Source organism: Rattus norvegicus, chromosome 6 (genome assembly GCF_021556685.1).
Source record: "Rattus norvegicus strain SHRSP/BbbUtx chromosome 6, alternate assembly SHRSP_T2T, whole genome shotgun sequence".
Taxonomy (NCBI): domain Eukaryota; kingdom Metazoa; phylum Chordata; class Mammalia; order Rodentia; family Muridae; genus Rattus; species Rattus norvegicus.
In genome coordinates, this window is record NC_141539.1 from 53,239,943 (window position 1) to 53,265,864 (window position 25,922).

A 25,922-nucleotide genomic window follows, 5' to 3' on the forward strand; every position below is an offset into this window, starting at 1 on the left:
TAAACAACTTCAGCAAAGTCGCTGGATATAAAATTAACTCCAACAAATCAGTAGCCTTCCTCTACTCTAAGGATAAACAGGCTGAGAAAGAACTTAGGGAAACGACACCCTTCACAATAGTCACTAATAATATAAAATACCTTGGTCTGACTCTAACCAAGCAAGTGAAAGATCTGTATGACAAAAAAATTTCAAGTCTCTGAAGAAAGAATTGAAGATCTCAGAAGATGGAAAGATCCCCCGTGCTCATGGATTGTCAGGATTAATATTGTAAAAAAGGCCATCTTACCAAAAGCAATCTACAGATTCAATGCAATCTGTATCAAAATTCCAACTCAGTTCTTCAGAGAGTTAGAAAGAGGAATTTGCCAATTCATTTGTAATAACAAAAAGTCCAGGATAGCAAAAACTATACTCAACAATAAAAGAACTTCTGGGGGGGATCACCATCCCTAATTTCCAGCTGTATTACAGAGCAATAGTGATAAAAACTGTATGGTATTGGTACAGAGACAGGAGGATAGCTCAGACCCAGAGAATTGAAGACCCAGAAATGAAGCCCACACCTACGGTCACTTCATCTTTGTCAAAGGAGCTAAAACCATCCAGTGGGGAAAAAGACAGCATTTTTAACAAGTGGTGCTAGTTCAACTGGAGGTCAGCATGTAGAAGAATGCAAATTGACCCATTCTTATCTCCTTGTACAAAGCTCAAGTCCAAGTGGATCAAGGACCTCCATATAAAACCAGATACACTGAAACTAATAGAAGAGAAAGTGGGGAAGAGCGTCAAATACATAGACACAGGAGAAAATTTCCTAAACAGAACACCAATGGCTTATACTCTAAGATCAACAATCAACAAATGGGGGTCTCATAACATTGCAAAGCTTCTGAAAGGCAAAGGACAGTGTCAATAGGACAAAAAAGCAACCAACAGATTGGGAAAGATCTTTACCAATCCTGTATCCAATAGAGGGTTAACATCCAATATGTACAAAGAACTCAAGAATTTGGACTCCAGAGAATCAAATAACCCTATTAAAATGGGTACAGAGCTAAACAAAGAATTCTCAACTGAGGAATATCCAATGGCAGTGAAGCACCTAAAGAAATGGTCAACGTGCTTTATTTTTTTAAGGAGGTTTTAGATTCATGAAATTGAACACTTCTCAAATCATGAGGTTTATCTGTAGGGGTTTTAAAATCTCAAAACACAGTGTGGTAAAAGTTGCAATTTCTATAGCTCTGAGATCACAAAAACAAAACAAAACAAAACAAAACAGTGACACAAACCAGGCATTACCCCAGTTTCATGACAACAAAAGAATGAGAATCTTGTTCAAAGTCAAAATTGCCAATATCCACCTGTATCCGTCCTCTCAAATTTCCACCTACTCAAGGAGTTAGGCCAATAACCCGGTCAGAACCAGATTCCTGCTTGCTAGAGGATGTGTTTATTCTCTATTTGGAGTTAATAGTATCTTTTCTCTCTCTCCTTTTTTAAACTTTTATTTTTCTAATTTATTTACCGCTTCCCAGCCAGATCCAAAGTCAGGATAAGGTTCCGCCAATCTGTCTTTTATAAAATTATCCTATTGTCTTTACTCAGCTTCATTGCTTAGCACTGTAATTAAAGAATGCAACCTTTCCATCCACAGAGAGGCGTAGCCTCTGCTTTATAGGAAAAGACACTCATCTCAACTCACTATACCTGTTGCAGAGGCTGATGGTGTTTCCAAGTAGCTAAAACTCAAACCCCGCTGTTCTACACTTTAAGGTGATGTGATTAAAAGGACTATGGTTAAGTGGAACATGGATAAGCCATAGCTATAAGGCAGCAGTGTGTCCCCACTGCCCCTCATAGCCAGGACTTCTCTGGGACAAGGAAACCTACTTCTGCCACACTTAGCTGGATGTCCAGCTCAGCCCCTGGTATACCCAACACTGGATGGCAGCTCAGCTCTGATAAAACTATCACTGATTAATGCTGCTTCCCTGGGAATGTGCTCATATGCAGGACAAGGCAGATCAAATTCAAGAAGGCATGACAGCTGTGTGGAAACAAAGTGACTATGGCTATGAGGTAAGCAGGATCAAGGAAAAGATGGACTGGTAGGCAGGGTCCTCAGGAAGCTGTAACTCAGAATTCCATTTGCTAACCCTCCACTGAGTAAGCAATCAAAACAGGTCATCTCCCAGAGTCACAGTGATGAGCCAGATCCCACCATTTCCATCTGCTATTTCCCTTAAAGAAATAACATAAAACAGGGAAAGATTTGTTTGGGCTCTTGGCTTGAGGAGGTTCAATCGATCACAACAAAGAAGACATTGTGGTGAAAGTGGCTCATAGCTGTGGCAACAGGAGCAGGAGACTGATGTTTCTATCTTACAAGGATTCGGGAAGCAGAGACCTTAAGCCAGAGCCAGGGTAGGCTGTAACCCGTGGGCTTGACTCAGAGGTGAAGGACAGCCACTTAAGCCAGAATCATGAGGGGAAGAAATGAGAATGGGGAAATAGGAAAACAAACCAAAGGCAGATGTCTGAAGAGTCGAGGACATAGAAAGTCATTTTAGTTAATACAAGAGTTCTAAAGCAAGGAGGATTTGTATGCCATAGTGACTCCAGAGATTGCAGAGACAGCATACCTCCAGAAAGCAAGACACTGAAAATGGTTGTATGTTGCCATGATCTGTTTAAAATGATCACAGCCTCTGCTAGAACTGAGCAGGCTAACAGCAAGCATTGTTGAACTGGGGGACTTTGTGGACCATCTCAGCAGGGACAACAGATTCTTGAAGATGGCCAGTCTGTTCCCCAGCCATGCAGGCACCGTTCTATTTCTCAATGCAACTCAGGGACACCCTGAGGCTGATGCTGCTGTCTTGAGGAAACCTCCGAAAAAGTGAAAAAATGCACTCTGGTTCATACTAGGAATTCTAAGTAGTCAAAGTTTCTGACTGAACATTGCAAGAGAACTGAGACAGGAGTCCATAGGACATAGTGAGTTTCTAACGGTCCCCTGCTTGTAGATTTATGGACACATGGACAACAAATATATGAGTGAGAAATGAGCCAAGACCAGCTGAGTTCTCATCCTCAGGTCAGCACTATCTGGCCTCAACAGCTTGGCTCAAAGTCGTACATGACACCAGCAGCAAAGCAAAATAGGCCATGATATCGGTGAGGATAAGTATAGTGTGAAATGCATAGTGTAAGCCACAGGTGAACACCCCCAAACACCCCAACTCCGGTGGTGTCCCCAAAGTATACCGATATGTTATAAAATATGTTAGAAGGACTGGAGAAGCCATTTTCTGAAAGTTGTGTGTAGACAAACCTGAGTCTTCCCTGCTCAACCGGAAAGCGGAATGTCCTGTGTCGATACTGAATACAGGCTGTTCTGAACATTCCCTCGAAAACCCACCTAGAAATTTAACTCTCATATGCAATGGCCAACCTTAGAGTGGCTCTGGTAATGTGAGAGCAGCTCACCTAACCCTACAGTGGCTCCGTTAACACAGGTGTAGGTCAGTTAGCACATCGGGAGGTTGATTTATCAAAGAGGGATCAGTTACCCCACCTGCAATACAGAAAATGACGAAATACTACTCCAGGAGTTGCAGGTGTTTGGGAGAAACAAATCCAAACAATCGAAACCGGAAACAAGTAAGATATACTTTAATAGAATGATCCTGACTTACAAAAACAGATGAGCATGTCTGGATTTTAGGAATTAAACTTGTGTTCCAGCCAAACCAAGGAACTAGTCCTTCTCCGGGCTCTTCAGCACCTCACACACATTCCATATTGAGGTACTGGTACTGACCACCCACCCAGACCTCAGAAGCTTGAAGGCATTCAGGCACAGAGGGTGGCAGAAAGGCACAGCTTGCAGCACCAGCTGGTGTCCTGAGCTCTACCCAGAGTAGCAGTTCTCAGAGAAGACTCCAGCCTAGGTCAGCTGGCCTGGCCTTCTTCACAGGCTTCTGCACGGACCCCTACCTGTCATCTTCTTGCTCCTCAGTCAAGTTTAAAAGAAAAGCAGTGGACAAGGCAGTGTAGGGAGGGCCTGGGGGCTTCCGAATAAACTCCCCATTCTCTGCTTTCTTAATGCACAACAAAATGCCAAGCTACAAGTACTCACCTCTACCTTAATAAGAAAGCAAGATTCTCTGAGGACACAAGAGAATCTGGCAGAAGAGCTGGAAGGGAAGAACTTAAATACCCAAGGCACTTAGACTCTTCAGAGATTCGCAACGGGCCTGGCTGGCCCGGGGTGAGAATAATTACATAGGACAGAAAAGCACCATTGCTCAAAGACAGCCACTTCCTGGAGATCTGCACTTCACCCTAATCAGACAGTTTTTCCATCTCACCCCTCCCCCACATACATGCTTTAATCACCAGTTCCCTCTCCACCACTGAGCCTCGTGTAGTGGATGTTCATACCAAAGAACGTGTGTTGGGTTGTAACATTGTTTTAGGTTGCCTGCCTCCCTCTCCAGCTCCCCCTCCCTCCCTCCATCCATCTCTCTCTCCCTCTCCTCTTCTCCCTCTCCCCCCTCCCCCTAAAATTCCTCCCCAGCTAGGCACAATGTCATTTTACTGAACTATGATACTTAGTCTTTTTTTTTTCTTAAACAGAATGTGTTGCCCAACCTGCCTTGAACTTTACAACCCTCCTGTGTTAGCATTCTAAAATGCTGGAATACAAGCTAGTGACACCAAGTCAGCCTTGGAAATTAATTTTTATCATTAAATCAGAATAATTAACATCCTTAATATAGTATTAGATGCTTATCCAGTACAATTCATTTTGTATACAGAAGAGGAGGGCATCCTATGTGTGTGATTAATCATTTCATTATCATTGGCTATTAGCAGTTTCTGAATTAGAATCTGATTTTTCCTATTTTAAAGTACTTTGTTACTTTTAAATCCTAAATGTCAATTATGCACATTAGATATCAATATACATATGTGTGTGTGTGTGTGTGTGTGTGTGTGTGTGTGTGTGTGTCCTGGAACTCCTTCTGTAGACCATACTGGCCTTGAACTCCCAGAGGTCTACCTGTGTCTGTCTCCTGAGTGCTGGGATTAAAAACCACAGGGTTTACCCACAACCACCTGGGGTTAAGAAATGTTGGTCAAAAGACACAGTGTTTCAGTTAAGTTTGGAGATCTGTGGTAGCTTGTTTATAGTTAGAAAAATGTATCATATTTTGAAACTTTGTAATGAAATAGGTTTTAAGTTTTTAACTACAAAAATATCTGAAAAATATTTTTAATTAGCAAAATACTTTTAAGATTTAAAAGAACTCTTATTGTTCTAGTTTTAAGAGAGTTCAAATAAAAAACAATTTTGGAACTTCACAGTACTTTTTCATATCTTTCTGGATTTTAAATAAACAAAGTTATTTTCAATACCTACATTATAACATTTTTTGAGTTATAAACCAGTTTTTACTGCATTTCAAATCCTAAACACCAATTTAGACAGTGTTGACTTTAGATTTTTTTTTCTTCTAAAGCAATTACAGGAAGTCTATAAGGCCTTAGCCGATTCAGCTTCAAAGAAATGTCATATCTTTATAAAACTTTTAAGATGCCATTTTTTACACAAAATATTGCTCTCTAGAGTTACAACCAAAATAAAAAGTAAAAGACAAACTGCAAAAGGAACCAGGCCTGGCATTGAAGTCCAGAGTCTGAGGCAGGAAGAGTTCAAGTTCAAGGCTTTCCAGGGCCACATGATGAGGCTTGAGACTATCTCAACAAAACCAAAATAAATGAATAAAACAGAATAGACAGTAAAATAAACTTTATAAACAGAAGGTTAATACAGAAGAAACTTTATCCAAGATGATACTCTAGTTTACAAATGTATTAAATCAAGAATTTTGTTATTATAAACTGAATTATAAAGTATTTTTTTATCGGTTTGACCTTTCCATATTGTAAAGCCATGTTAGAAACAAGTTCTTTTGAGCTAACTCAAGAGGAAAAGCCTTTCTCAAAATTGATAGCCATGATTCTAGAAGTCTCATTCAAATTTCTTAACATTTGTTATGGCTTCTTTTTTCACATAATCCTGCCTCTAAACAAAACAGAAAATCTGACACACATCTTTGCTTATATCTCCTCATGGTCTCACACAATGTGTCCAGGGCACCAGTGTCCTGACCTTCCAGCTATTTCCAGTCTGAGGTCATGACCCAGAGTGAAAACAGGTGACTTCAAACATGGATTTATTTCTTTTGTGTCTAACAATCTACTTGTCAGAAATCTGGGCTGGGAGCTTTGTTTTTGGCTCAGAATTTTGGAGGGTTCAGTTCATCACAACAGTGAAGGCATGAAGGGCAACACTCCAGTTGGGAACTTGTGGCCATTGGTACTAAAAGTGGGATGAATTAGGAAGCAGATAGAACAGAACTGGATCCAGGAGTGGGTATGACCATCAGACAGCCACCACTAGTGACCTCCTTCTTCATCTAGACTCCATTTCCTAAGGGTTTCCCAGCCTCCCTAAATATCAAGAGTCACTGGAAACACACATTTCAAGCATGAGACTGTGAGAAAAATTCAAAGCCAAAGACAAACAGAGGCCTCCCTCCCCCCTTGCTGGTTCCCCATCTTCTCGTTCTTATTGATCCTGGCTAATACGAAGTGGCCTCTAACAGAAATATTTACTATCATTTCTCTCAAGTGTACAAAGGATGGAGAGGGGCAGCCTGCAGCCAGATCCCTACTGATGCAGCTGCTGGCTAGAATGTCTTGGACACTTTGTCCTTTAACTTATCCAGAAATGGTGAGCATCACCCATGCCCATCTGAGGGGCTGGTGCTACCTAAAGTCATGAAGTCCTCCAAAGAGCTCTCATAACATAGCACTAGGAGCATATTGACAACCATGGAAATATTTTTAATGGCTTTGAGGGAGGTATCTATGCTCAAAGGCAATCAAAGGCATGTGTTTCCTTGAAAACTTCATTCTTTTTTATTTAATTTAATTTTTAAATTTTACTTTGGTGTTAAGGTGTGTGTGTTAAGTTAGGGTTACTATGAGAATGTTACTGTGATGATCTACCTAACAACTACCAAACCTCGTTTTTTTTTTTCCATACTTCTATAATCAGAAGATCAAGATCAAACTCCTTAGTGCTTCTGTAGAAAACCCTTCCTCCCTTCAGCTCTGGAAAGGTCCCTGACTCTCTATGGCTCACAGTTCTGCTCTCATCCCCCTCCCTGCCTCAGCGTGGCCTCCCAACTCCTCACCCAGGCTCCCTGTTCCTACAGCAGGGTCCATGTCCTCTGTTAAACACCATTCAGATGATTCCTGCGTGATGATTCCTCTCAGAATCCTTAACTTACAGGAAAGCCCTGTAGACTCATTTGCTTGTAGAGTGTAAACTGCTACACTCCCAGAAGAAGGGGGAGAAATGGTGGACACCAACAGCTGGAGGAGAGAACTAGAGAGCTACTGGCTAAAGGAAAAGCCTTTATGGTACTTGAAATTGCTGAGAGAAGACATGCACATATCTTAAATACCTTAGACACATGCTCACATTCCCAAAATGGTAAAAATGGGAGGTGATGCACGTTACATAATTTGTAGTTAGTATACATGATATTCATATAATGAGTACCTACATACTTTGAATATATATACATTTTAATATATACATACATTTTAATATATTCATATATTTTGAATATATTCATATATTTTGAATATATACATATTTTTGAATATATACATTTTTTGAATATATATACCTTTTTGTCAATTAAACACTTAAAAGTTAAGAAATTACATCTCAGTCTCCGAATAAGGCAATATTAACCACATGCAATTTCATAGATCATTAAGATGTAGCTTTAAGTTTAGGAGACCATACGTCTACTCCCTATGGAAGACATATGGAAAGGCAGAGCTGAAGACTTCCCCAACATATTAAATGTTTGCCAAAGAAGCCTCAGTGGGAAACCTAGCTCAGTTTGTCAGACCCCAGCTGCCTTTCACAGGAACAGTGATGGTTCTAGGTTTACAAAACTGCATGAAGTCACCAGGCTCTGGACCTGCTGCTAACAAAGGAGTACCAGGATGGTCATGACTTCACACAACTCCACAGGAGTGACGATGGCCACCCTTACTGAGATGATCCAATAGCAACAAAAGCACCGAACTGCATAAGACAAGCTCTTAAGAACTTGTCTAGAAAGTGAGCTGTGGAAGCATCAGGGCAGGAGAGCAATGATCTACCTTCAGTTCAGGAAGGTTCCCTAAATGGGCCTGGGTCACCTGTGAGTCTCCTGTCTTTCTGAGCAGGCACCAGAACCCTGAATCTCTTCCACTCTGAATGTGCAAGGGAAATAGAAATCTTTGCTCTAATAACTCTAGTTCCACAGAAACAGGTGTGTAGTGTACATGTGTGCTCTGTATAGTGAATGGGCATATGTGTTGACTAAACATGTGTGCAACATGTCTGTTACCCACATGTGTGTGTTGTGAGTTGCAGGCATGTGTGCTTTGTATGCATATTACTTATATGAATGTTGGTCCACATGCTGTTTATAGTATATACACTTGGGCAGATGTACAAGTGCATGTGCTATGTACATGCACAGATATAAAGAAATGTAACTGTTATGTGCACATATGTAATATGGATAACGTGTGCACACATTATGTCTGTGTCTATGTAATGTGCATTGTTTGTATACACATTTTGCCATGAAGCATGCAAATGTGGGATGTATAGGCATAGCACACATGTGTAACTAGCACATTTAGGATGCATGTGTACCTGTGTGGAGCAGGCTGCCCACAAATCCCTCAACTCTATCCCTGCCCTCTGAGGCTAAGCAGGCAAGACCTTCTGCATACTCTCAGCTCTGTATCCTCTTCCTCTCAACCCTGACACCAGCTGTTCCTTTAGTCCCTTCACCTCTGGGTCTCAAATTATTGACTGGCTCACAGACTCCCCTATCCAAGCAAAGGAAGCTACAAAAGGAAGAGCCACTCCTTGTAGGCCTCCTTGATCAGTGTAATCATTAACCTTGCTCAAGGATATACTCCTATATCACAAAACTTTCTCTCAACAATAACCATGAAATGTGCACCACTTCTGTGTTTCCTTTCTTCATATGCAAACCTCTCTCAATAGCCTCTGCATTTATCTCTGGTTATTCTGGTCATGAGCACAGGCAAGGAATCTGCTCATTTAGGTCTTCAGTCTGAAAGGAAGCCAGCCAAACACAATGCCATACACCTGTAGCCCTAACACTTGGGAGGCATAAGCCAGAGAAACAGATGTTTCAAGGCATCTGGGCTACAGAGGGAATCCAGTGTCCTAAAACAACAACAAAGATAAATAAAGCTCTGTGGTCAGACAGGGGCCGGAACCAAGTCTATGTCTGCATCCCATTGTGCTGCTGTCTTTAGTTTACAGTAAGTGTATGGATGGACCACGAGAGGCGCAGTCAAGTCCTGTAAGTTATGCATGTATGCACATGGTCACATTCACAATCACACAGCGTTTTCTAAATGGTGTAGTCTTCAGCATCCCAAATTCTCACCCTCCAGAGACTGGTGGTGCTACTCACCATGCACATGCTGGCTCCCTCTCTCAGAGCACAGGAAGTACTTACTATGGCTAATGTTTCTAATTACACCAGGAAAAAGATACTATCTATCTTGCTGCAAACACAATAGCTTTAAAAAAAAACGCTGGAGTTGAAGTTTTACTATGGAATAAACAATGTTGCAAGCAGGCAGAATGTCCTTTAGAAGTCTTTAGCACCAACCAAAAGGCAATTCTTGATGTTTTCATGAACACAGTGGTACCAAACACTGGGTATACTTTTAACTATTAATAAGGTTTCCTTTCTTCCAATATCTAGAAATAAATAAGAGGATGTAACTTAAGCCTACAATGTCAACACCAACATGTGGTGCTAAACAGGCTGTTTCTGGCCCCCGTGGAGTCTGAGCATCCCAGGTTTAAGGTAGGAGAAGTAATTTCACAACACTAGGGACATAATGAACACTCTAGGTAATTACAGTGCAAAAAGTCAAACTGATAGAGCCATTTGGAGAAGTATAATTACCTGAAGAAATCACTAAGACAATCTTCAACACTGGGGAACAGAATAAATTACATTTAACCATTAATGGTTATACCGATGTGTAAAATTAAAATGTAGCTACTGTACAAATAAAATGGCATAAATTTTAGTGAAACATGAATAAGCTAATAATAAATGTAAAGTAAGTGATCGGTTCAAGAACCAGAATGGGAGCTTTCCCCTCTCATAGAAATAGAAAACGAATTCAACCAACCGAGAGTCTAAGTGATACCTCTGCCTTGCCTCCTCCTCTGAAGGGAAAGAGTGTAATTGCCACTCCTTTAGGGATACTATTGTTATCAGAGTTGGAACTGTCCCTTCTTAAATGCCAGACACAGGTACACTTCTCCTGAGGCTGGCACAGGGAAGCTCGTGGGCATGGAGTCAGCAGTGGGTACTGTTATGAGGTTCTGGCTGCAACAGCGACTAGAATGAGCAGTGATAGCGAACTGAGGGCAATGCCAGGCTAGCACGACTCTTCAGGAAATGAAACTAACCAAGGAAAGTTGGAAAATCAAGGCCAAAAGTTCAGAGGGCACAATTTAGTCAACACAGGCCTGGGGTTGACTCTATGATGCTCAGGCATGTGGAGGTCAGAGAGGAAACGCAATTCAGGATTTAGTAGAAGGCAAGCTTTGAAGATATTTTCTATGAACCCTCAAACAGAGCTGGTCCAACCAGAATAGCTTATAGACAGCTTTGGGAGGCACAGAATGAAGCAGTGGCATAGTTTGGGGAGCCCGGGGATCAGGCCAGTAGCAAAGAGGTTATGCAAAATAGCTTCCAATGGCTGCCCTATATGCCCTAGTGTGAAAAACGCAATTGGGACAGTCACCATATTGGGTGATGAAGAGAAGAGAAGTGGTGGTCAGTACACCCTAAAGCTGAGAATCTGCCTGCAGACAAAGGCACTGGGACTGGGTGATGGGGTTAGCCCTGTCCTCAGTGAGGCGGATGACATGCTCAGCAAGTGGGGTGCAGTAGGACACTTCTTGCCACAGGAAAACTAAGAGAATTGGAGACACAAATTGGGGGTGGGTGGCCCACTCCCTCTCTTTTACCTCATCTTGGAAAGGGCAAGAGGAGGAGGGTTTCTTTGTTCAACTTCTAAAAGCTGAGTCACCGAGTCACCCAGCAGTGTGGGAACGTCCTAGATGCAAAATATTTGTTTTTCATGGAAAATAAGATTTCATGGAAAATACAGATTTTATTGGGATTACTGACAATTATACCACAGTTCAAAAATACGACTGTTTATTATGAAACCAGGGGGAATCCTACAGTTATATTTTACCTATAACAAAGTATTACCACTTGGATCTCTGTTTAAATCAGTTCTAGGAATGAGATTCAACGGTGTTATGTGATTTTTCCATCCCGTTACTTCAATTAAAATAAAAATAGACACATTTATTCTTCATTGGGCAGGGCTTAAATGAATTTACTGCTGTCCGGAGAGAGGTATACATTTGTTCCTGGGGTCCAAGAAACAGTGATGAGAGAAATAAATCCAAAAAAAGAAAAATGAAAGTCAATGACCACAGTGACACACACAGTGATTTTAATATCTCATGTGATTGTATTTATCGTACTACAAGTCAGTGCTGGAACCAAGTGGAATGTATCCAAATGTCAAATGGATTTTGGTGCCTATCCAAGCTGGGTAAGTCAAAATGCTGACAGATTAGAAACAGCATCATTCTTTCACCATGCAAAAACATTACTGTAAATATTAAGGCAGATACTGCATTAGGCAGGTAGAGAATATGGAGATAAAACAGGTTAAACAGAATGAAAATTTAGCAGTTTTGGAGACAGTAGTCTCTGAAATTAGAACACCTTATGTGTTAAAAATATAACCTGACATTTTTATAACTTTGCAATTACAGCCTTAAATAAGCTAAAAAAGGCATAGTCGTTTTCCTTAAATCTTAATTATTTGCCTAATAAAAATGTAATGGATGAATAATAATACCAGATCTGAAAAGAAATATTTAACAAGGAAATTCAAACTGAGAAAGAATCACATAATCCTCGCAGCACTTTTTAATGGCATGTGTTGAAGCGTGCAGGATGGCAGAGTTTTAGTTGTCACTGGGCAGGATAGGATTTCGAAGATGCCCTGTGTGTCCTTGGGGGGAGAGAAGCACAGCCAGAGCTCCCAGAGGAAGCCAGGAATGGCCTTGAGTGGGGATCAAGTCCGCAAGGGGAGCTTAGTGCAGAAATAGAAGGGATAAGCCAGCTTCCACAGTCTGAATGGGACTCCAGTAAGGCCTAGGAGACAGCGCCACCTCCTGTTGGCAGAAAAAAATGCAACTTTTTCCAATGCCATGTGAGCTCAGGGCATCATTAGTGGTTATTGGACCGCAAGGGAAAGGCTTACCAGTATAAAATCCAAGTGCCCTTTCCATGAAATTGTTAATGTCCTTTCCCTAGAATACCTTTATAAACCTTTTTTAATTTCATTTTATGCAATTAAACTGCTCAGTCTAACTGAATACCCAGTTTCTGAGCTCCATACTACCTAAATGTATGTATAATGAATGCATGTATCACAGAATCACAATGCGCTACACACTAACATGTGAGTTATATGGAAACTGTAATTTTTAAATGACAGTTAATTGCTGAGGGTGACTGGTGTCAGGACTTCCCAGGCCGGGGTTGCTAGTTCTCCAGTGCTATGCAATGAGTCTCTCTTTACACTGTAAGTACACTGCAAACCCTGGGTACCAGCACAACACAGCACAAGGGAGGAAGGGGAGGCCCCTTTTCTGTGGAGCTCACTCTACCTGATGTGATTAGTTACAAATGCTCACATTTCAGAGCACAGAACCCTGGGAAGGTAACCATTTAATAGCAAAGGATCTGGGTGTAATGGCTTCCCTCTCGTCTTGTGCTTCAATGCCATCACCTCTGGCTTCTCAAAAGTGTGCTGTGCGAGCTGTCCTGGAATATATATCTGAAAACTATACAGATATGTAGATATAAGAAGTTGTTACACATATTTCAGGAAAAAAAAGACAAATTAAATTTCTGGTATTTTTGACAAGTAAATGCCATTTTCTAAATTAGGTCCTGTTTATATGTTCAGCATGAGACACATCTCCTGGTAAAAACAAATGACTCCCTATTTTAATATCCATGGATCTGGCCTATGATGTCACAGGCACCAAAAGAAATTCTATTGGTGAGATCAAAAGTGTCCGAAAGAAAGAAGGGCATGTAACAGGAGCAGGAAACAAAGGGGAGAGTTGGGATCCTTCGATGCCTGCTTAAGTTATTTCTGCAGTAGTAGCAGTCCTAACCTCCCTCCCTGCAGAATGGCTAAGTGATGCCATTACTAAATGTGCCTTCAGAGATCTCTGCACCTTCCCATGGCAGGGCAGGGTGGATCACCCCGTGAGTCTGCAGCTTCCCAGGTCATACTGTTGTGTGTTGAAGGGTGACCCCCTGAAAACAGAAAAATACTCAAGAAACACAAGTCCTGCTGAGAACTGCAGGCTCTTGGTCCACGGAATGGTTGATCTCAGAACAGAACTTTAGGAAATGACCTAACTCAGAAAATGTGTGTGAGACACCAAATCTGCCCCAATTGCTATGATTCAAACGAGCAGCCATTCTGAAGAATACATTATACTTTTGACTTCAGACAGAAAAATTAAAAGTAGGACTACAATAGATCCAGTGCCATCTACGTTTATAATTAATTTTCTAAGTAGATGCTCAAAATTCTGTCAACTGAAAAGATTGCATAGCTAGGCATTGAAGTTCAATTCAGTACAGTAATTGTTAAGGAACTGTGGAATTCTTCAAAGATGTCTATGCTCCAGGGATTTGCTAGGTGCCATCCATCAGAGGTTCGAGTACTGCAGCATGAAGTACAGTTAACACAATCCTGGGAGACTGAACTCTCCCAGGATATAAATATCAATCTTAGCAGATTTACTTTGAATACAACCTCAAACCTCACATATTGGGGTTTTGCACTGCATTACTGCAAACCACAGGTATGTTCTGCGTGATGACTTAAGTGTGTGGCCTTAACGGTGGCAAAAGTTCCCTTCGAGTACAGTTCTGATGGGCCATTTCACGTCATTAGGGCTCCTGTTACACATAGGATGCTGAACAGGTCTTGGGCTGTCTAGCAACCTAGTGATTGACATGGAGTTCAGCAAGATTTTTGAAGGCTTCCATGAAATGCATGCACTTAAAACAGAAGTCTGCCACTTCTGTTTCACTAAATCACTTCCACTCTTCCTCTAATGATAACAATTACTAACAGGACTTGTTGCAAGACTATTTCCCAAAATGCACTGTGGGAGGACATTCTATTGAAGTCTCGAGAATAGTACGTCAGAAAGCCAATGACAACTTGCTTCCTTCTATTTCCAGGTAATCTTAAGTGTATTTTCTAAGGTATGAGTCCCATCTGCTGTACTTGGGTAACTAACTACTCACATTACAAAGATTTTAAACAAAAAAGTAAAATAAAACAAACAAACAAAAAACAAAAATCCTACCATGTTCCACCCAAAATGTTGAAGATGTCGCAGGATTCCCTAGGATGGTTCAACTCGCAAAGCAGATACACTGGTCTCAACCCAGTAAACATAGCACTGTGCACTAGCTATTTCTGAAGCATTGTGACTGGACAGTTAGCAGCCACTCCAGCCTACAGTCTTAGAGACCTTTGTTACCCTAAAAGGACCTTATTCTCCAGTAGTGCTGAAGGTTGGGCGTTTGAGCATAGTTAAAGAGGAGGTGTGACTGCACCCCAGGACACACTACAGCTTCCTAAGGCCACGATAAACAGCTGCCGTCTTGCACCCTTTCCAGAACACTTGGTTGTGCTGTGTGGGTGGCAACTTGAAGGTTTCCAAGAACTTTCCGTTTTTGTTTAAACCAACATTTCAGGGTTTTGTCAATCAATAGTTTCGTTTTTTAAAAATAGGGGGGTGGGTGGGTAGGACCTAGAATAGACTTTTAAAAACATGTTGCAAAGTTGGCCCATCAGCATCGTCTTGGTTTCTGGAGATACTGAGCTGGTGGCTCAAGCGATAAGCAGAGACAGTTGGCATCACACCTCATCAAGGGGACAACGAGAACCCCTGCAGAGTGCCTGAGTTGCTGCAAAAGCCCCTGCCTGGGACCAGAGAGACCACTCCTTGGAAGAAATGCTGGGCAGAGCCCAAACCCCATGGTCTGGAAGACCTTAGCTACCACGCAGTAAAAGAAAGCACCTGTGCCCCATGACCCAGATGTTAAAGATAAGAAAATAAAAACCTGCACGCTGGTAACTGTGATGCAAGGAAGACAAGATTGCGGTACCCAGGGGCTCCTGGTATCCACTATGTCCAGGGCCCAGAGCCAACCCCCGCCCACAAGAGCCACCCGGAAAGGGGGACACAAGGACTCACAGAAAGGAGGAGGCGCTGGGAAAGGAGGGGAGGCAGGGAGACTGAAGGGACTCAGAGGGCCTCCAGGGGACCCCACTCACCCGCGCGGGCACCAGTAGGTGACTAGGACGCCCGCGGGGGGCGGCCAGGGACTGCGATCCCTCGGCGCTCATCGCCGCCCACGCGGCTAGGCGTGCGCTTCGGGCTCCGGAGCTCCTAAGTCCAGCGCCTGCACGGCGCCCGCGCCCCTCTGTGGACAGGCTGGGGCGGACAGAGCCAGCAGCCACTGCGCTAGCAAGCAGGGCAGGCTCGGAACCCCGCCCACCTCCCAGCAGCCCGGCCCCTACTACTCTGTTCACCGCCCACCAAGTCCCGCCCGTTACCATCAAGCCCCGCCTTATGCCCGGTAACCCCGCCCACCAGCTCTGCCCTTCCACCTCCAGTCAGTGATGATGGTTGTACTGGTTTGTGAGAACTGTAAAGCCAGCTCCCACCTCCGTGCGGGGACCATCACTTCCCCCAGCTTGGCCAGCAAAGTACAGAGCTGAAACAGGCTCAGATGCGCGCCTCCCTTAGGGTTGGAAGGCTAACCGGGCACCTGGGCCATTGGGGACCAATAAGCTATTCCCAGTGGATTCTGGTGGTATCATCACTAGTACTTACAGATGCTTCCTGGTCACTTCTGCTGGCAAAGCTTGTTAGATTCTGAGTGTGGTGGTGCTTTATCCTGACAGCAGCCTTGGGTCCTTTTTCCGGATTTCCACACCATAACCTAGCCTGGCTACCCTAAGGATCTACTTTCTGGGGAAAAAAAGAAAGCATTAGTGGTCTCCATTCCTGTATGCCTGTCTTTTCCTCTCGTGGCATCTACTTAAGCTACAAGCTCCACTCTGAGGGCAGTCTAGGTTCTGTGCCCCCAATTTTACTCTGTCTCCCACACTTTCCAAAGAGGCTCCAACGTAGTCACCAGTCTAAGTTGAAAGTGTCTTTTATTAGATCAGATTTGTGTCAAAAGAAATATCTTAAAAGTGATATTGGGACCCCTAGCTACTATCACTTACAGGCATGGATGCACCAGTGGACAGCATCCTGAGATGCTTATCTTGACTTTACTGCTGCACTGTCAGGAAAAACTGGCAGTCTAAGGTGGGGTTTTCATGGTCATGGCTCACGATGGACAGACAAATGTGGAGCAAACCATTCGCAGCTGAAACCTGAGTGGCCCTGGGTTTGTGACCCAGCGGTACAGGAGCAAGGCTTTCCAGGTTCCCAAGTCTTATTCACCCTCTGCCTACAATTCCACAGCTTTGGTTCATGAAGTTGCATTCTGAAAAGTACATGAGTTCAATCTCTGAGAAATCAGAGGTCTGAAGATAGACCTCTACCTAAATTACAAAGGGAAGATTCATCCTGTAGTCTGAAGGAGAGGTAAGCATGTACCTATTCATCCTGTTAGAGTTGGTAGACTGGATACAAGTTCAAATTTTGCAGGTAAAAACAAACAAAACAAAACAAACAAAGAAAACAAAAACATGGGCATCTTCTGCTGAAAGCTAAGCTAATTATTAATTTGGTAAATACTGTGTCTTTCTTGGTGCTCACTGAAACCCTTTCTGTGTTCACTCCATGGTCCTTGATTCAGGATACTTGACACACACTGGGGCTGCTGTGGGAAGCTATACAACTCAGGCTTGAATAGTTTCTCAGATTTTGTGCATTAGGAGCTAGGGTTGCTCGTAAGAGTTTTGCTACTTCATTTCCAAAACAGTGGGGCCCCAGTTCATAAGAGTTAACAGTAAGAACACTGACCATCCAAAACCCTGAGAGGGCCTACCTATGTGGTGTGAATTTCCTCCAGTTTGGCTCAGAAGTCTCCATGATGCAAGTGGAGTTCTTCCTGGAATGTTTCCCAAAGTGAGTCACTGTCTCCTTAACTATTAACTCAAGTTAACGGAAACACTGTCAGTGTAGCACACAGCCACCATGATAGGAAAGCCATGGCAGTGGGAACTTGGGTGGAGCTGGTTCATCGTGTCTGCAGTCAGGAAGAAGAAAGAGAGGAATACTTAGTGTTCAGTTCCATTTCTCCCTTTAATTCAGTTCACGACTCTGGCACAGGCATTGGTGCAACCCGCATTCTGAGTGGGTCTTCCCACCTCACTTAAATCAATATAGAAACTCCCTCAACTAGCAGACCCAGGTGTCAGAATACAGTCCAGGAATGGAGGCCTGTGAGGAGAATTCTGGGTGCTTGTGGGAACGCCACAAAAAAATAAGACAAGAGACTTGTGACCTCAGCCTCTTCAAGACAAGCAATTGTTCTTGGAATGTGTTTTTGTACTTCTGGGTGTAGTAGATAGTGGCGAGTTACTTCAGATCCCTTATGGCTTGCTGATCTGTTACTCAATTAAATATTTATGCCTCCATGGAAAAACGTGGTTTTGCCACATGAACTTTGTCCCTGTGACTGGATACAGCTTGAACTCATGAGAACATTACTCACAGGACCTTTCTTACCCCTCTGAGTATAATTGTCTGGGGATCTGTATAAAGTTGGCTATTGTATGAAACTTTAGTCCACCTCATTTACTGCCTTTATTCTCCAAGATACCACGGCCTCTGGAACAGTGACACCCACAGTTTTTGTCTTCTAGAGGGTGGTCAGTGGACTTGGTCCTACTATCTGCATCAGAGGGACATAGCAATGTCTAAAAGACCAACCACTTGGCCTGCCTACTAAAGGCTAAAAGTGACTTCTATAATGCCACCCAAGGGACCCGGTCTTTGACACATGGACCTAGGGGGATATTTAACACCCAAACTATAGTCCCATCCCTCTGTATGAAGCTTATGCCTCCATTTCAGATATTTTTGCTAATTCAGCAAAGACTTATTCAAATTATTCAAATTTTTCTATTAATGTCCGTTCTCTTTGGCTTCCGTTGGCTCCAGTTCTAGCTCTGGGTCATGTGTTACTATGCCAGGAATTGCTTCAGTGTTGATATTTTGTGTTTGTTTGAACTCTCTTCCTGGTTTGATTTATTAATATATACTTTTAGGGCTATCACAATACATCAGACTAGAAAGCATGATGCTAAATCTGCCCCAACTCTCATCATGTAAACTAAAGCACTTGGTTAACTTAATGACTTCAGACTTACCCACTATGAAATTAAGTAATACATATTGTAAATACTAAGTAAATTTTTACCATAAATGTGAATTTGGTTCCCCATTTCTGAAATATGATACCTCAAGAATGAGTAAGTGTCTCACATAGTATCTGTGGCTCAGGAGCTGAGAGTTACTGGCCGTGAAGGTCTTCTAGGCTCAAGTGGCCTTGGAATCATGTTCTGGTCACAATCCTTCTCCTCCAGTTACCTTCAAGGAATGCATGTAAATAGCAGCTGATCTCCCTCAGGATAAGCAATAAGGTATAATCTCCAATTCTATGTGGCCCAGCTTCAGAAAGCACCCAGTACTGCCAGGCAGGGAGACTGTGAACTACTCATGGGCACTGTTCAGTCCTTGTGTGAAGAAACAGGGACAGCAGCAGCAGGAGCGAATCTATAATAGGGGCTGCAATGTCGCATGTGTAATCGTGGATACTTGAGATGTCCTTAGGTGAGATCCTTGACCGTGTCCACTATTGCTGTGACGGTTGCCAAATAACAATTTTATAGTTTCATTGTGTGGATGTGTAGGTGTGTAGGTGGGATGTGCACTAGGCTTGTGTTGATTAACACTTGAAAAGCACTTTGGCTCTTTGCTCATCAATTTTATTATTTCCTTCCACTTTGTACAGGCTTAATATCTGGAGATCTTTATGTTTATTGGAGAGGATACTCAGAATATTAATGCCGTCCTTCCTATTTTCATAAGCTGCCTATTCATGCTATAGCTTTTTAAAGCTTACTTTTTGTAACATTATTAAATATTAATTATACTTATGACTTATTTTAATTGATATCTATAGTTTTAACAAGTCAAATTTAAGCTGACAAAACTTTCATCTCCCATATACCTATAACTAACTCTTTTCAACTAAACAGGTTTTATTTTTTTTAACATGTCAACATTAAGTCATATTTGTCAACTCTCAGTTTTTCTGTCTCTAGCCATTTTTAATCAGATTAAAAATCTGATTATCATTAACAGAGAGGTGTAATAAGACTTTGAACCCAGTTTTGCCTCTGTACTTTTGGAATAACACTAGTTTAGATGAGGCAGTTTAGGATTGTAATATTACCCACATGGCTTGTCACATGAGATTCCTCAGAGAGACGGAGGCTGACATTACTCACAGTATAGAAGACGACCACACAGGAGTAGGACACTGGTGCAAGTAGATAGAAGTGTGGGTCAGTAGCAGCATAGGAGGAGCTCTGCCTTGGCTCCTCAACAGATCTGATGAAGCTGCTTTGAGAACCTAGAGCTCCAGAGAGCAGGGGAGAGATGGACTCTGACACATTGACTCCAGGAAGGACAAGTGCAGGAGAATATCTTCAGCTGTGCTGATTAATTTTATGAAGAAGAGAGAAACGGAGGTTCTGCAGATAACCCACTTACTTGAGAGCTTGAGGAGATGGTGAGGAGAGGCAGCTGAGATAAATTAGGAAATAACACTGACTTTGTGGTTTCTAACTCCAAGTTTTCGGATACAGTTATAGAACCTAGAGTAACTGTAAAACCCAGAAAAGTAAAATGGTACAATGGGTGGTGGGGTTTGGGCACAGTAGAAAGGGGAGAATATCAGAGTACATGTGTTTCGAAGGAGGAAATGGAAAAAAGAGAGGGAAGTTTTAACTGGGGGTAGGTAAAACAACAGTCATAAGAAACCACACCATTAACTATCTAGCTAAAAGTAGCAGTAATGTGTGTAGCAAGAGTGTAAATACATATATATAGTGAAAATCTCTAGACTGATAATGCCCACTGCAAGAGCCATAGACTAGCAAAAGCATCAACACAAATGTTAAGAAGCCCTTTTTGTATTCTCTGGCCACCTGTCCTATCACCTTCATCAAATGTGCAGATCCTGAACCACACAGGTTAGCTTCCCTTCCCTGACCTATTTACCCTGCTCACTGGGTCTCTGGGGTACCGTGAGCTGCCCTGAGCACTCTGCTATCCCCAGCAGACCTCCATTCTTCTGTCATCTCTCTGAACACCTCCATCAGACCTGCAGGTCCTGAACCATAAAGACCTACTGATCCAGAACCACACAGTCAAAGGATACCCATCAGAGGTGTGCCACTCAAGCACCATCAAGATTAACCCTACTTCAATTACCTACTACATTAGGAACATCCAGAGACCAAAGTCATCCAGATGGGTTAAGGCCCTCTAAAGAACACAATCAACAAAAGCAAGGGCGATATGACACCTTCAGTGCTCCCCTACTACAGAAAACCTTGAATATTCTAACACAACTGAAGGACAAGAAAATGACCTTAAATCCCATCTTATAAAGATGATAGAGGCATTTAAAGAGGAAATAAATAAATTCCTTAAAGATACACAGGAAAATACAATTAAACAGATGAAGGAAATAAATAGAACTGTGCAAAACTAGAGAATGGAAATAGAAGCAATAAAGAGAACAAAAGCTGAGGGAGTTCTGGAGATGGAAAACCTAGGAAAGAGAACAGGAACATCAGATGCAAGCATCACCAATGGAATACAGGAAGTGGAAGAAAGAATTTCAAGTGTAGAAGATACAATAGAAGAAATTGATAATTTAACCAAAGAAAATGTTAAAATCTATAAAATTCCTGCCACAAAACATCCAGGAAATTTGGGATACAATGAAAAAACCTAACCCAAAAATAACAGGAATAGAAGAATCTGAAGAGTCCAAGTTCCAAGGCAAGAAAATATTCTCAACAAAATCATAGAAGAAAACATTTTCAATCTAAAGAGATGCCTATAAGTATACAAGAAGCTTATAGAACACCAATCAGACTGGGCCAGAACAAAATTCTTCCAGCATGTAATAATTAAAGCACAAAATCTACAGAACAAAGAAAGAATATTAAAAGCAATAAGAGGAAAAAAAAAACCAGGTAACATACAAAGGCAGACCTATGAGAATACACCCAAGTTCTTAACAGAGATACTAAAAGCTCAGGGGCCTGGACAGATATCTCACAAGCTCTAAAAGGCCATAGGTGGCAATCTAGACTACTATACACAGTAAAACTGCCAATCACCAGAGATGGAGAAAACAAGATATTCCAAGACAAATCCAAACTTAAATAATATCTATCCACAAATCCAGCCCTACAGAAAATATTAGATAGAAAACTCCAACACAAGGAGGATAACTACATCCAATAAGTAATTACATACTAGCAAAACCAAGGAAAGGGCATGTGTGAGCACACACACACACACACACACACACACACACCATTAACATCAAAATAATAGAAAATAATAATCACTGGTCGTTAATACTTCTAATGTCAATGGACTCAATATCCCAATAAAAAGTCATAGGCTAATGGAATGGAAGGAAAAACAAGATCCATCATTTTGCTGCATACAAGAAACACTTCAGCAACAAAGCATTGCCTCAGAGTAAAAGACTGGTGACATGTTTTCCAAGCAAATAGACCCAAGAAGCAAGCTGGAGTAGTTGTTCTATTATCCAATAAAATAGACTTCAAAGAAAAATAATCAAAAGAGACAGGGAAGGACACTTCATACTCATCAAAGGAAAAATCTACCAAGATAATATCAATTATGAACATCTATGCCCCAAATACAAGGGCACTAGCATTTGTAAAAGAAACATTGCTAAAGCTTAAATTGCACATCAAACCCCACACATTAATAGTGAGTGACTTTAACTTCTCATCAATTAACATATCATATAGCCAAAAACTAAACAGAGAAATAATGAAATTAACAGACACATTATGAATCAACTGGGTGTAACAGACAGCTATAAACCATTACACCCAAACATAAAAGAATATATCTTCTTCTCAGTACCTTGTGGATCCTTCTCCAAAATTGACCATATAGTCAGTCACAAAGAAAGCCTCAACGGATACAAGAAAATTGAAGTAATGCTTCATATCTTATCAGACCACCATGGATTAAAGCTGGATTTCAACAACAACAGAAACACCAGAAAGCCTCCACACTCATGGAAACTGAACAATTCTCTACTCCATGATCTTTGTGTCATAAGAAAGAAAGAAATCAAAGACTTCTAGAATTCAATAAAAATGTAGGCACAACATACCCAAATTTATGGGACTAAATGAAAGCCATGCTAAGAAGAAAGTTCATGGCACTAAGTGTCTCCATAAAGAAATTGGAGTAATTCAAAAGTGTACCTGAAAGCTGTAGCAAAGAAGAGGAGGAAGAGGGAAGAGGATGAGGGAGAAGAAAAAAGAAAGAAGGAGGAGGAGAGCAAGAACAAGAAGAACAAGAACAACAGCAAGAAGAAGAAGGAGGAGGAGGAGCAGGAGGAGGAGGGGGAGAGGAAGAAGAAGAAGAAGAAGAAGAAGAAGAAGAAGAAGAAGAAGAAGAAGAAGAAGAAGAAGAAGAAGAAGAAGAAGAAGAAGAAGAAGAGGAGGAGGAGGAGGAGGAGGAGGAGGAGGAGGAGGAGGAGGAGGAGGAGGAGGAGGAGGAGGAGGAGGAGGAGGAGGAGGAGGAGGAGGAGGAGGAGGAGGAGGACAAGAAGAGCAAGAATGAAGAAGAAGGGGGAGAAGGAAGAGGAGGAGGAGGGAGAGGAGGCAAGCAAGCAAGCAAACAAATACACCAAAGAGAAGAAGGCTAAAAATAATCAAAATCAAGGCTGAAATCAATCAGAAACAAAGAAAATAGTACAAATAAGAAAACAAGAGCTGGTTCTTTAAGAAAATTAATAAGATAGACAAATCCTTAGCCAAACTAACCAAAACACAGAATATCCAAATAAACAAAATCAGAAATGAAAAAGGAAACAGTCGCTGAGAAAATTTAAAGAAACATTAATTTTTACTTCAAAAGCCTATACTCTACAAAACTAGAAAATCTTAAAGAATTGGATGATTTTCTAGACAGATACCACTTACCAAAGTTAAATGAAGATCGGGTAAACAATTTAAACAACTCTATAACCTCTAAGAAAATAGAGTCAAAAAAGTGGGAGGGGGGTTCAACCAAAAAAAGCCCAGGGCCCGAGGGTTTTAATGAAGAATTTTACCAGACTTTCAAAGAAGAGCTAATACCAACACTCCTCAAAGTATGTCACAAAATAGGAACAAAATTGACTCAAAATAATCAGTATCCTTCCTTTATACAAATGATAAATGGGCTGAGAAAAATAGGGAAACAACACCATTTACAATAGCCATGAATAGTATAAAATATTTTGGTGTAACTCTAAACAAGCAAGGGAAAGAAGTATATGAAAGGAACTTCAAATCACTGAACAATGAAACTGAAGAAGACATAAGAAGTTGGAAATATCTCCAATGTCTATGGATAAGGAAAGTTAACATAATGAAGTTGGCCATCACATAAAAAGCAATCTACAGATTCAGTGCAATTCTCATCAAAACCCAAACACAATTCTTTACAGACATTGAAAGAGCAATTCTCAACTTCATATAGAAAAACAAAGAACCCAGGATAGCCAAAACGACCCTGAACAATAAAAGAACTTCAGGATCCAACCAAAAATAAAAAATAAAAAATCACCTTCAAAAAATAGTGCTGGTCTAACTGGATGTCTGCATGTAGAAGAATGTAAATAAATTCATATCTATTACTCTGCACGAAACTCAAGTTCAAGTAGATCAAAGACATCAACATAAAACTGGATACACCAAATCTAATAGAATAGAAAGTGGGGAATAGCTTTGAACACACTAGTACAGAAGACAGCTTCCTGAACAGAACACCAATGGCTCAGACTCTAAGACCAACAATTGATAAATGAGACCTCATGAAACTGAAAGTCTTCTGTATGGCAAAGAACACTATTAATAGGACAAAATGGCAGTCTACTGATTGGAAAATGGTCTTCAACAACCCTACATCTGACAGAGGGCTAATATTCAAAATTTATAAAGAACACAAGAAGTTAGATAGCAACAGCCCAAATCATTCAGTTAAAAATGGGGTACAGAGATAAACAGAGAACTCTCAATAGAGGAATACCAAATGGCTGAGAAGCACTTAAAGAAATGTTCAAAGTCCTTAGTCATCAGGGATAAGCAAATCAAAACAACTCTGAGATTCCACTTTACACCAACCAGAATGGCTTAGATAAAAAACTTAAGTGACATTATATGCTCACAAGGATGTAGAGCAAAGGGAACACTCCTCCACTGTTTGTGGGAGTGCAAACTTGTACAACCACTTTGGAAATCAATTTGGCAGGTTCTCAGAAAACTGGGAATAGTTCTACCTTAAGACCCAGCTAAACCACTCCTGGGCATATACCCAAAGGATGCTCCATCATCCCACAAAGACACATGCTCAACTATGTTCATAGCAGCTTTATTTATAATAGCCAGAAACTAGAAACAACCTAGGTGTCCCTCATCTGAAGAATGGATAAAGAAAATGTGTACATCTACACAAAGGAATACTACTTGGCCATTATAAACAAGGACATCGTTAATTATGCAGACAAATGGATGGAACTTGAGAATATCATCCTGAGTGAGATAGCCAGACCCAAAATTACATGCATGGTATGTACTCACTTATAAGTGGATATTAGCCATAAAATATAGTATACCCACCCTGCACTCCACATACCCAAAGAAGCTAAACAAGGAGGAAAGGCTAAGCAAGGATTCTTGAATCTCAGTGATAAGGGACATTAAAATAGTCATAGGAGGCAGATAGAAGGAGGAAACTGGGTGGGTGAAAGGATGGGGAGTGGAAGTGTGTGTGTAGAGAGGGAGGGTGGTGGTGTTCAGAATCAAGTGTGGAGAGGGACAGGAGAGATGGCCAGATGGCCATGAAGATGAATAGAAATCTGCAACTGACAGAGGTGGGGAGGTAGGGGGAGCATTTTGATAAAATGACAGAGACCTGGGACAGGGGAGGTGCCCAAGAATCAATGGGAATGACCTTAGCAGTTTCTCACAGCATTGGGGATATGGAACATGAAGAAGCCACCTCCTGCCGCCAGGCAAAATCCCCAGTGCAGCAATAAAGACACCAACCCATCCATAAAACTTTCGACTCAAAATTTATCCTGTCTACAAGAAATGCAGGGACAGAGGATCAGGGGATAAAACCGAGACTGAGGGAATGGCTAACCAATAACCCGCCCAACTCGAGACCCATCCCATGGGCAAGCACCAATCACTGTCGCTATTAATCGTGCCCTGTTATGCTTGGCAGAATCTAGCATGACTGTCCTCTAAGAGGCTCC

At 41.5% G+C, this 25,922-nt stretch overlaps 1 protein-coding gene across 13 annotated transcripts in view; it reads right to left on the bottom strand.

Moving 5' to 3' along the window:
- Sntg2 (syntrophin, gamma 2) overlaps positions 1 to 15,801 on the bottom strand; it is a 202,470-nt gene extending 186,669 nt beyond the window's left edge. For 4 of the 13 annotated variants that reach the window (XM_087552615.1, XM_087552610.1, XM_087552618.1 and 1 more), the window contains exon 1: positions 15,551 to 15,783. Coding sequence is in view for 5 of the 13 variants with exons in the window: in NM_001106720.2 (NP_001100190.1) it covers positions 15,631 to 15,702 (72 nt within the window). In the remaining 8 variants the exon portion in view is untranslated. Of the gene's footprint in view, positions 1 to 14,653; positions 15,460 to 15,550 lie in introns of those variants that run through there. The other 9 variants (NM_001106720.2, NM_001414915.1, NM_001414914.1 and 6 more) reach the window with 5 other exon arrangements.
- Positions 15,802 to 25,922: the final 10,121 nt, after the last annotated feature.